The sequence below is a fragment of the Alligator sinensis genome, unplaced genomic scaffold (assembly GCF_000455745.1).
Source record: "Alligator sinensis unplaced genomic scaffold, ASM45574v1 scaffold76_1, whole genome shotgun sequence".
Taxonomy (NCBI): domain Eukaryota; kingdom Metazoa; phylum Chordata; order Crocodylia; family Alligatoridae; genus Alligator; species Alligator sinensis.
In genome coordinates, this window is record NW_005841865.1 from 4531206 (window position 1) to 4542872 (window position 11667).

At 41.4% G+C, this 11667-nt stretch overlaps 1 protein-coding gene across 1 annotated transcript in view; it reads right to left on the reverse strand.

Moving 5' to 3' along the window:
• The window catches only part of PREX1 (phosphatidylinositol-3,4,5-trisphosphate dependent Rac exchange factor 1), a 228263-nt gene that overhangs the window by 62429 nt on the left and 154167 nt on the right, over positions 1-11667 (reverse strand). The window contains 4 exon segments of the mRNA XM_025192001.1: positions 2039-2114; positions 6628-6677; positions 7476-7579; positions 10997-11097. Of these exon segments, the coding sequence (XP_025047786.1) occupies positions 2039-2114; positions 6628-6677; positions 7476-7579; positions 10997-11097 (331 nt within the window).

The window sequence follows — 11667 nt, forward strand, 5'->3', positions numbered from 1 at the left end:
ATATATTTTTCCTTGACAAGAAAAAAGAACTCTTACTCATCTACATTGCAGAGTCTCCTGAATAGTTGTAAGGGCCAAGGAAATGAAAAACAGCCTTGTCTATTACTAAAAGCTCCCCCAGACTTTTCCAACCCAAATTACAAACAGAAGGCAACCGCCATCCTTCAAAAACTCTCTTGAGTCATTCAATTTTAAGAAAACAATGATCTACTCTTTTCTTACAGTATTTGTAAACCAAACCATGATTTTCTGCGTTAAAGTCATGTTACAGGTAGTTTGTCAAAATTAGAAAGTACATTTATTCAAAATCTCTTTTTTGTGACTATGTTTAGTTATGAAATTATATTAGATACCTCAGCCAATCTCTTAAAAACTAGTACATAAAGTTAAACCAAGAAACAGAAGAAGTGGGTTGACTTTTCAAGAGCTAAGCACTGAGCAGCTCCCACAGAAACCAGCAACTACTAAATCCAAGCATGGCCAACCTGGTGTAAGAGCCCATACAATGGCCATGCTTTTTAAGACTTTAGAAGCAGAAATTTGATTCAGTTACATAAATGGGAGTTGGAATGAACCCTAGATGCAAAAGTTAAATATTGGAAATGTTCTCACTGGTTAATTGTCTGCTAACTAGAGTTTTTCCTTCTCTACAGATATGTGAGTAAATATATGTGTACATATCCATACTCCTATTTCTGGCTTTACACATAGACACATAGACAATCCAATCCTATCCTAATGCATGAGGTGTAAAGGAAAGTTCAGTGAACAGCAAATCTCAGGCTGAATTAATCTACCTGAATGAGGAAAAGGAGGGGGGGAAAAAGACGTAGATCTGAAGGAAATCAATTATTTATTTTGCCATTTGAGTCCTCCTCTTGCCTACAGCGCTGTAATTAACTACAATCAGGCCACATTAGACTGATTCAATCTCAGCTTTTTGACCACAGGAGCCTCCTTTTTCTCAGCTTTCCAATAAGTGGACCCTGTTTAGCCACAAGGAACACATTTGACAGCTGCAGCTCTGCTCTACCTGCTTTTCTCTTTTCTTCAACAGGCAATGAATAGCTCACCCAGCCCCCCTCCTCCCCCACTGTCCTATGATAACTGAAACCATAGACTGTGTCTTAAATCACATTTGTTTTACTAATATAAAAGATGTCAAGTACAATTTTAGGGAATTTTTCTGAAGAAGAACATTCCTGATTCTCAGGAGACCACGTCTCATGCAAGCTAAGGCCCTGATACATTGCTTGGGTAAAGCAGAATGCAAATAAGGCCGACCTAACATTGACATCTTGAGGATGAAAACAGAACGTACAATCTGGTTGTGTGATGAAGAACCACACTGTATGCTCCTTGTTAGCTTGCACTGACAGATTGAAACAAGATAGTAATTTCTTTGGTTGTGTCCTTTCTCCCAGTTTCACAAAGGTAAATATGGCATTGCTGCAGTTTCTGAAGGCAATGAGATAGATTCTGTCCTTATATATCTTGGTATAAATGGTGTAACAACTCGATTTCCACTGAAGTTATACTACTACATAACTCCACTAGTGTAAATGGGAACAAAATCTGTCTGCGCCTTCTAATCACTCACTCTATTTCATACTCCGCTTTCTTCACATCCTTTCACAGCATCTGGTGAAGTAAGTGCACTTTGGTTTATGAAAGCTTGTGCTCACATATAGATCTTATTTAGTCTGCAAAAGTGAGTATCTACCCTACTTTCTGTGTGCCTTCACAGTCATAAAAGTCAGAGGTGAAAAAGACCTATGAGAGCATCCAGTTTATCTAGTATTCTCCTCTGTACAATGCCAAGCACTGATTTGGCACCAAGTAAATAGTAATAACAAACATTCGAGTACAAGAAGTCTTTACATCACAATTTTTTAAACACATCCTGGTGCTGTCTAGCTATACCACTGTTTTACTCTCTTTAAAATGTTTGACAATGCAGAAATATTGTTGAGAAAATCAAATAAATCTCAGTGACAGTATTAAACATAATGACTACTGTTTCTTTACATTTCCTTACCTGTGCAATCAGCCAATCCACTAGTTTACTGGCAGGGATTACTGACTTGTAGGTCTTCAAGTGGTAGTCTCGGTCTCTGAATCAGAAAGAGATTTAAAGAAATATTAGTATAAAAAGGTATACATTTCTGTTAGACTGGATAACTAATTCCTACATTTTATGCAGGAAGAAGAATTATAGATGGAAAAAACCTATGAGGTTAATTCAACCATTTTTGATCTGTGCAGCATTGCAGATAATAGAATACAATTAAAAAGGCAGAGGATCTTTTTTCTCAAATAATAAAGGAAGGACTGAATTTAAAGTAGGGACCTCTCATAGCCTGGATGAAAAACCCATTCCAGGCCAACAGCAAATACACATTTCTGATAATTTTTTTTCAAAAGTTCAGAAAACTGGGTTTTGTTTCAAGCACTCCCCAGTGGGGAGAAGACAAACAGGAACACGAGACTGAAAGAGCCCTCTGGGATCATCAGTCCTGTCCCCTGTTATCACCAGTTACCACATCTCATATAATTCCTTTCACAAATCTGTCAAACTCCACTAAAAACAGTAAGGTTTATTGCTTATGTCCCCAAGCCTAACTGCTCAGATGGTTAGAAACTTCATTCCAGTTTAAATCTAGTCGCATCTTGTTTTTATCCTTTTTTTGTTGGGCCAACAATGTCCATTAGACTGAAATTCCTTCTCTTTCTCTTGTGTTTGTGAAGCCCAATCTCATTCCCTCTCTGCCTTCATTTTGCTAAACTAAACAAGCTAAGTTCTTCTAGTCGCCTCATCTGTGGTAGATTTTCTCCTTTTCCCTTATTTTAATAACCCGTCAAACATGTTCCAGTTTGAATTCATTTTTCTTGAAGGTGGCTGCCCAGAATTGCAGGCAGTGTCCCTGGTACAAGTATACTTCTATGATGTATAGACAGTTTTTCATTCTTTCATTCAAAAAGTGATATTGCCAGTAGTTAGGCTTTCTAATATAGAAGTACTTGTTCCCCTACAATCCTTCCCTCATCTACAGCACCTTCATTTGTGAAGCACGTGTATAAATCATTGCTTCTTAGAGGTTTGCTCTTCCCTGTTTCAAGATCATAGTGGAGATATTGATGGTTTAGAGTGGTTGGAGAATTATACAAACACTGCAACTCTAGAGCATGAAGGATTAAGTAGCTCAGGACAGCAGGCTATAAAGATTTCCACCTCCTAGGTCTCTGGACCTAATCCAGCCTTTGATAGTAGCAGATTAAAACAGTTGCCATTTTATGGCTACTCATGGGCCCGTGTGAAATGAGCTTGGGGATCTTGATCCAGTTCCTAGGTCCACATTACAAAAGTCATTACCATAATTCATTTGCATGAAGTGGCTCACTCTTGTTGACCCTTTTCTGCAGACAGGCCAAATACTGAATGAGCCATGGAGAATGAATTCCCCTTTCAGTTGTAGCAGTGATCCTTCTCATTGAAGCTTGAGGTCCACTAGCAAAGCTGTGGCAGGGAACCTTTTGCAGGCCCTGCCCGGAGAGAACTGTTTTGTAGCTTAAGGAAAGACTTCAGTTTTCCATTGTCAGCCCAGCCTCTTTCATTAGCAGCAAACCAAATGAATTAAAAAAATGTAAACGGGAAGGAAAAATCTAAAATTGAACCAACAAACAAAATTCATCCTGCCCAGGTTTTTCTTTTTGCTGGTCACCTACAAATTCGATTGTGCTGTGTTTGCCTCTTTTAAATTAATTCAGCAAAAATGCCTGTGTGTTCACATATAACCCAGAGAGAGAAATTAGAAAGGGAAGCAGCACTTCCAGAACTTCAAAACAGCGTGATGGTGTTTCCAGTTATGTGTGTCCTCAGAACAAAAAATTATCTCTGGAGTGCTTACACACAGTTTTCGGCCCGTCTTCCAGTAATACGCTACGTCCAGCACAAAGCTGTGGGAGTTCTCAGGGCAGTTTTTCCCTCTCACACTCTTATCAAAAGAAAATGTGCTTTTGAAATGTCAGAACAATAAAAAGAGCATGAAAATATTGAGGGCTAATGAGCAGGGGTTTCCAATTTGTGCGAGGCAGCTCCTAGCATTTTAATATTAGCACCGACATACTAAGAGAGCTTTGAAATCAGGATGAATGAGCTAACATTTTACTGGCATTGAGATCTTGGTCCAGGGCCCAGTCATTCACTGCTTCTAGTTAAATGCTTGTCAGGATGGATGTTTCAGCATTAACTCACTGACTTTCTCTACCGATTTAGTTAATATGAACTGAAGGCTGAAAATCAAGCACAGTGTGCTACTCAGGCTCATCAACTGCAGGTGAGGCTAATAAATGAGTGGCCACAATATGGAAACATACCTTGAATGTGTACCAAAAGCTCCCTGCTTCAGCCAAGCTAAAGTAGCCCAATGCTCATCATTGTCTCCTGCCTAGATAAACAGGGCAGCATTGTCTAGCACTCACAAATTAGAGCCTAGGCAGTATATGAGTTCTCCTGTCCTGACAACCATCATTGTTAATTGAGCTGCCTAGTCCATAAATCTACTAATTTTCTGCACAGGTTGCTTCCATCACTATATAGCATTTATACCTCTATGTTTCAAGCCCAGCAGGCTTCCCTCCATGTTAAAAACTAAAGCCTGCCATGAAAATGGGTTCCACCAACCATGACAGCAGGAACTGTGAGAATAGTAGAGGATGCCACACAAAGTAATGATCCAAAATGGGTACTAGATTAATGCACTGCTGCATGGTTCCAGGGAGCTGCCTCCAAGATGAAGGACGTGAGCATGGAAAACACAGGTCCATCACAAAGCGGTGGAAGGAAGAGCCTGTTGGAGGGCCAGTGACATAGGGAGAAGTGTCTGAGCGTGTCAAAGATAGAAGACTGTCCAAGGGGAGCCCAAAAGTTTTGAGAGGCTGTAATTTTTCATGGGTCATCCAGTTTAAAGACACCCCTGTCATTAATATTGACAGCACTGAATGGAATAGAGAATCTTCTCAAAGCAAAAATAGTGCACTGTTAAAATGCCACAAGATGGGCCTGTAGTGGTGGTTGCTTTCTTCCTTGCTGATCACACACATGAGACTGCTGCATCTAGCAAAATCCCGTTCATGCTGCAGGCACCCCAGGGTCAGTGACATTTTTCTCAGCCTGACTTACCACTTTCATTTCCTGCTTTACATATGATTTACTGTCTTAATAGCTAAAGCCTACACATGCACACGCACAAACACATATACACGTATGACCCAAAACAGTCCCTCCCAGAGTAACGGTGATTTCAGCTAAGTGGAAGGAATTATGATTGATTAAATGTGTCTATGCTGCAGATTCATTTAGCAAGACAATGGCCTATCGTCTGTATTGGAACATCTGCTGAGCAACTCAAGAACAAGAAATGCACTCTGATCAGACCTACCATATATGTTTTTCCAGGGGGGGTTATTTTTGTCACCAACATTTTGTGATGCTTAAAAAAAATGGTTCCCATGACACTATTCAATTCTCAGTCACGAGCAGCTGAAAAGGACATCCAAATTATTCAAACAGGGGCATGATACGGTCAGTAAGTGCAGATCTTCCATCACAGGGAGATGGAAGGAAGAGCTTCCTGGAGGGCCTACGCAATGCACTGGCATTTGAAAATCTTGTCTCCTGCATCTGGGTAGCTGGTTAGATAGTCAACTAAGTTAGCTTTCTTTTTCCTGAGCTGAGTTTTGTTTGCCTAAATGCACTCCTTTTAGACTAGGTTCCTGCAGACTTCAAAGAGGGTTTTGACTTCAGGGCTTGTCCCAAGGTGATTTTTTTATGAGCCCATTGGTTCAGCCTCTGGATAAATCTACATAACTTAGGCTAGGAACAGATGCTGCATTTGTCCTGGACAGCTGTGCCTGTGTTTACTCCAAAACAGAGAAGTCCCAGGATTGGGGTGTACACACATCGCCCTTCCAATTGGGGTTTAGTGAGAGGCTGAATGAGCTGCTGCTTTTCTGCATTGATTCAATCCCATTACAACTGTTTAGACACACTTGGAGATGTCCTAAGACAAGCTTTTAGCACTTCTTATCCCATGATCCTTTTAGGGTTTGTCCCAAGACAATGGACATGGACGTCGGAGCGATCACAATTAGTCCTAGGACAAAAATGGTTTCTCTCACGATAAATGAAACATCTGTTTGCAGCCTTAAATAGCAATAAACCAAACAACTCAACAATCCCCAACCTCATCTGCCCTCCACAATCTACTATGAATCACTAGCCACTTATTAAAACCACACTGTATCTCCTTCTGGGATAAATAAATGGACCGATGTCACACTATCAAGGTTTCTAGGTTAAGGGCTGGGGTAGACAGCAGAGAAAACGAACCCCAGAGAAAATCCCTGGATGTATTCCTACAAAGTTCAGTTCTTGGTTCCTTCAGCAGCAGAATATCAGCTAGTCTCAGCAATGGGAATAGGATGGCAGTATAGAAACCTCAATAATCTGGGCAAACTGTTTTATTATAGGTTGCAGAGAAAAGAGGTAAGATTTCAAATGTCGGCCTCTTACCCCTTTAAAAAAAGCAGCTACAATTTGCAAGGAAGCCGTGAATGTAAACTTACTTTATCACTGGAATGTAAAGACTGTGCAATCGGCAGTAGAGCCTCACACCCTAAGGAAAGAGACAAATGAGGCATTATGTTTTACCAGATCGAATATGTGTTAAAAGCCATGCAGAATAATTATTGCTACACCAGAAATGCAGCAGCATGGATATGGATGGCATCTACTCATTAGGAATTAGATTTGCTAATATTTCTAGGAACCTCTCTTCTTCTTTCCTCCCTAGCACCAACGGTATTTCCTCCTCCTCCCCCATTGCCAACACAGGGGTTTCAAACCTGCTCTCCACAACCAACCTCCTTCTCTTCAGCAATCCAGTGTGCACATGCTATGATCATTCTCTTTGCCCATCTTTTTACCCATCTCCTCCATCTAAACTTTCCTTGTCATATCCAGTAAGGATGTCCATTAATAATGGTCAAATGGAGGTCACTGTAACTCACATTAAATAAATATAATTACCAAAAAAAAAGCTGAGTATGTACATGCCTATGATACATCACCCCTCTTGTAAAACCATTATGGCCAGATCCTCAGCTGGCGCTGGTTGGCCTATTGTGGTCTTGCAGAACCTACTGCAACCACAATATAAGTAAATAATCATTTATCATTGGGTTCTGCTTCCTTTCCTTATCCATGAGCTAGGCTAATGTAGCCTGAAAAAATGGGAGATGTGAAGAGTGAAGAAGACAGAATGTCTCCTGCACTATCACGGTGCCAACTTGATACAGCATAGCAGTTTCACCAACATGAGGTATAAATTGGTCACAGCCATAATGACAGAAAGAAAATTCTGTAGCTATTATGCATGGCTGTTATCTCGCTCCAGCCCAAAAAGAGCATGTACCTTGGACATGATATCTTCCAATTCACTTCTCGGCTTGTAAGTGCCATCATCATACCGGAATCTGTACATCACCTGCTCATTCTTAAACTGGTGCTTATCTGAAACTGAAACATCAGCACAGTAATTAATAATCACTTTATTTCAACCCTGCTTGCCATTTACTGTGCCAGTGTGACATATCAGTAGATAAAGAATCACAGTGGGAATCTATTATTTCCTATAGCATCTCTAATATGAAGGCAGACTTTTCAGGTAAGCACATAGAATTACTGGGTATAAAAAGATTGCACACATGCATTTCTGAATGGCTGGGCCCAAAGTAATAGTCTTCCAAACTGCTGTAACTTCAATAAAACCAAAATATCGCACAAAATGCTATTCTCTAAACTCTTATGTTCAGTCTGTTTCAGTTATTTAGTGTTTTGCTCCACTGAAGTCAATGGGAATCTTTCCACTTATTTCAATGAGTTTTGAGTCAGACCCTTGCTGATTTAGTAATCCAACTGCAGACATCTTAGTTTTATGGCAATCATCTTTGCAGCTGCCACCGGGGTATACATCATTTTCAAAAGCAGTGAGTATTCTGGTGGGACACCAGGGTACTTGTTTTTAATAGTATGTTCATGCGATAACTGATTGAATTCAATGGTGCTCTCCAGAGACTTCTTTCTTTGCTAAAATGGCTAATTTTATAGTAGTGAGAGTAAGATATTATTGTGTTGTGCCACATTTTAATATAATAGTCAAAGAAAATATGCTTCACTGGGCAGGGGCGATGGATAAAACCTAGATCCAAATTATATATATATAAGTTGGTCTCATGTCTAAAATGCAATCTCTTTTAGGGGGCATGTAGGAGAACAGCTTTCATATTGAAGAGTAAATGCATAAACAAATACATGCACACACACAGCTCTAGTTCCACAGTCCAGGATAAGTATTAAATCTCAAATTAACCAACAAAATAACTTGTGGATTTGTCAATATGAAGCACAGATCTGCAGCTGTTCCCAGGTTGGTTTCAGGGGCACCTGCTTCAACCCAAGCAAGGAAGCAGATATAAAAGACTAGAGAGACAAGAAAATAGAGCCAAGGGCAGTGAGGAAAGTTGAAAAAGGGGGGCTACTGGCTCTAGTTATCCCTGCCTTTTCTACATGGATATATATGCAGCCAGACCTAGGTGGTGGACCCCAGGTTTACTTCCTTGAAGCTCCATTTACTGGGCTGGTGACAGTTCCTAGCAAACAGATTTTTAAACAGATTAAGCTACTTGATACTGAATAAGTTTAGATAGTGTTTAGCCAGCCTGTAAGAACGGCGACAGTGACACACAATTAGCTTCACCCAGCTTAATACCAGCATTTGGTATGAGCTGCAGGGTGGAGAGGCCCAATGTTTAGAAGACTGAACTTGCTTCCTTGTGGATATCTGGGGCTAAGAGTGATCTTGCCTAAACTCAGTGCATCCCTCATCTCTGGGTGTCCTAGAAGTCAAAGAGTTGACTTTGGTAGGATGGAACAGTTGTCCCAGAAGCTAAAAAGGGAAGCTGGCTCCATGATGCAGAACACAAACACTTCTTATCCTTATTCCTTATATGTGAATGGACTTCTGAAGTCCTCTGTGATGGCTACTAGCTTCCCCTTCCCTTTGACATCTGCCCACTTCTGAATCTAACAGATCTGCTGACAAATCCTTTTGATCCTTTGTGCCTAGAAAAGGAGTAGGACAGGGTTCTGATGAAACTCCTTTGGCTCTCTGCAGCAGATACAAGGCCAGCATTTCCACATTAGCAGGCCCAGATAAAGGAGCTGAGATTAAAGAAGAGGAAAAGGAAACAGCAGATAAGATGGAGAAAACTCAGCATTCCCACAGGTCAGAGATCCACTATGGCTGCATTATGCTCTGCCTAGGCCATAACCAAGCAGGCCTGGAGATCAGCATTTCTTTTCCCATAAGTGAACACTTTATGGCAAGTGAACAGCAAAAGATAAGGCGTGTTGCCTAATGTGAGGCAATACTGCATGCTTCAGTCTGAACCTCCTGCTAGATAAGGAGACAGATCATGGAGTGTTTTTCTCCTGTAATGGTTTGCCAAAAAAATCTCAAAGCCTTGAGGGATGCTTCTTCAACTGAAGCCAGATCTGCAAATGCTTTCTAGAGTTTGTTTGTTGTTAACAGGAGGCAGTGATGTTAAAAGCTCTATGTGCATGCAACATTTTAAAAACTCATAGGGCTCTGATCTTTGTGGAAGGTCTCTGGTGGACCTGAGTAACTAATTACTTTGTCATAAGGGAAAGACTGGGTATTTGAGCACTTTTGAAAATCTGGTCCATTAATTTGGTGCCCGAATGGGAGCCAATTTCCTCTGAATTGGGCCTGTAGGATGAATGAATCCTATCTCCTCTGAATTTGGCCTGTACATGAATGAATGCATCTGCACCTGGGCAATGGAAATATATGTGCCTTGAGAACTGTTGGTGCTGCTGCTGCTTGTTGGCTTACAGCACAGAAGGATGACAAGCGCCCTTACTTAACACTGTTATAATCGCCTGGAAGACATGCTTGTGGAGCTATAATACCAAGAGATTAAAGCAATACTAGTCTAATTAAATAGCTACCCTACTTAAATTGGATTGAGAGAGATTGCTGAAAAATGTGGCCATCGGGCTTTAAACCATCAAGGAATAAAAAGCTTATTTTATTTGATGTGCACCTTCCAGGCACATACACCTGAATGCTAGAAATAGGGAACCTGCTGTTTAAACTACATATGCCTGAGTTGCTCTGACTGTTTTTTGAAATGGCAAAATAATGGAAAACAGCAGGAGAAATCTGGGTTTCAAAGGGCAGGATGGACAGGAAAACTTGCTACTTCACTATAAAAATGGGGAGTGGACTAGGTTTCTAAATAGCTAAGGTGTGCAGCAGCTCATACAAATAGCTTGTGCAAAGTGGCCTAAGCATTTTAATAATCTGCCCAGGACTTCAAGGAGAAAGCTTGTCCTCTGGGTTTGATCTCCCAAGTCACAGAATGCATTGCTAAAGAGAGAAGCTCTTGGAAATTGAGCTAGAAAGAACAAATCCTCTCCAACAACTCCTTCCTCTAGGGCTGGAAATCTCACTAGCACGAATGAGGGGGAAATGCTGCCTAACACCGAACACTCCTCAGTTGTGCAGCTGCTGAGGATGAGCCTCATTTTTCAGAGAAAACTGTCAAATGTGTCTCTGCCCTACCTTCTGCAAGATCTTTTGAAGGGTGCTGCAGGAAATGTGAGGAGATAAGCAGATAAGGGCAGGCTTAGGGTCTCCCTGCCTACCTGCTGCCCCAGCCCGCTTGCCTGCCCCTTTCCACCACACAAAGAGGTAAGCCCTGTAATAAATTACATTTTTTAAATAGGGTGCCACTCAATTCACAAAAGTTATGGAGGGGTGCCTCGAGTCTGACAAGGGTTGTCTTAAGTCTAAAAAGGTTGAGAACCACTGCACTATACTCTCCAGTACATAACATCTGGCTCACTCACCATGATGAATGATACCATTTTCCAACAGCGCTTGTCCCAAGTTGACTCCTTCTTCTGGTTTGCTTATCTCCCCAATCTCCATTAGCCAGGATACAAACTCACTGTAGAGGGAAGTAGAGCAGCAGAAGTAATTAGCTTTCTCCCCCTGAAGGTAAGCTGTCACATGTCTCTACACTGCATCATCCAACTACAGGTGACTCCCTTCCTGAAGCAACCGTGACAGTTATTGTATAGGGAGAGGAATGATGATGCCTCTTTTGGATGGCTGGATTATCCACATTTCTGGAAGCATGAAGTGCATTTCCTATGGGGAACTACTCTCATTGTTCCCCTTAATTCACTATGGGCACATCTGCACATCACCCTACAGCGACATAGTGATCACATGGGTCTACATATGATCAACAGCTACGCTGCTGTAGCGATGCACTCCCCCATTTTAGTGCACCACTACGGCAACGTAGCGGCTAAATCTAACCATGCACCGTGCACATGGCACAGTACGGGCGGTTACTGTGCTGTGCTTTAGTCTAATTTCCAAAAGGAAGTACTAAAGCAGGGGTCAGCAACCCCCGGCATGCATGCCAGGCATGGCACACGAGGCCATTTTGCTCGGCATGCCATGGTGAGCCCCAGCTTTGGGTAGCTGCTGGAGCCCGGGCTGCTCCCAG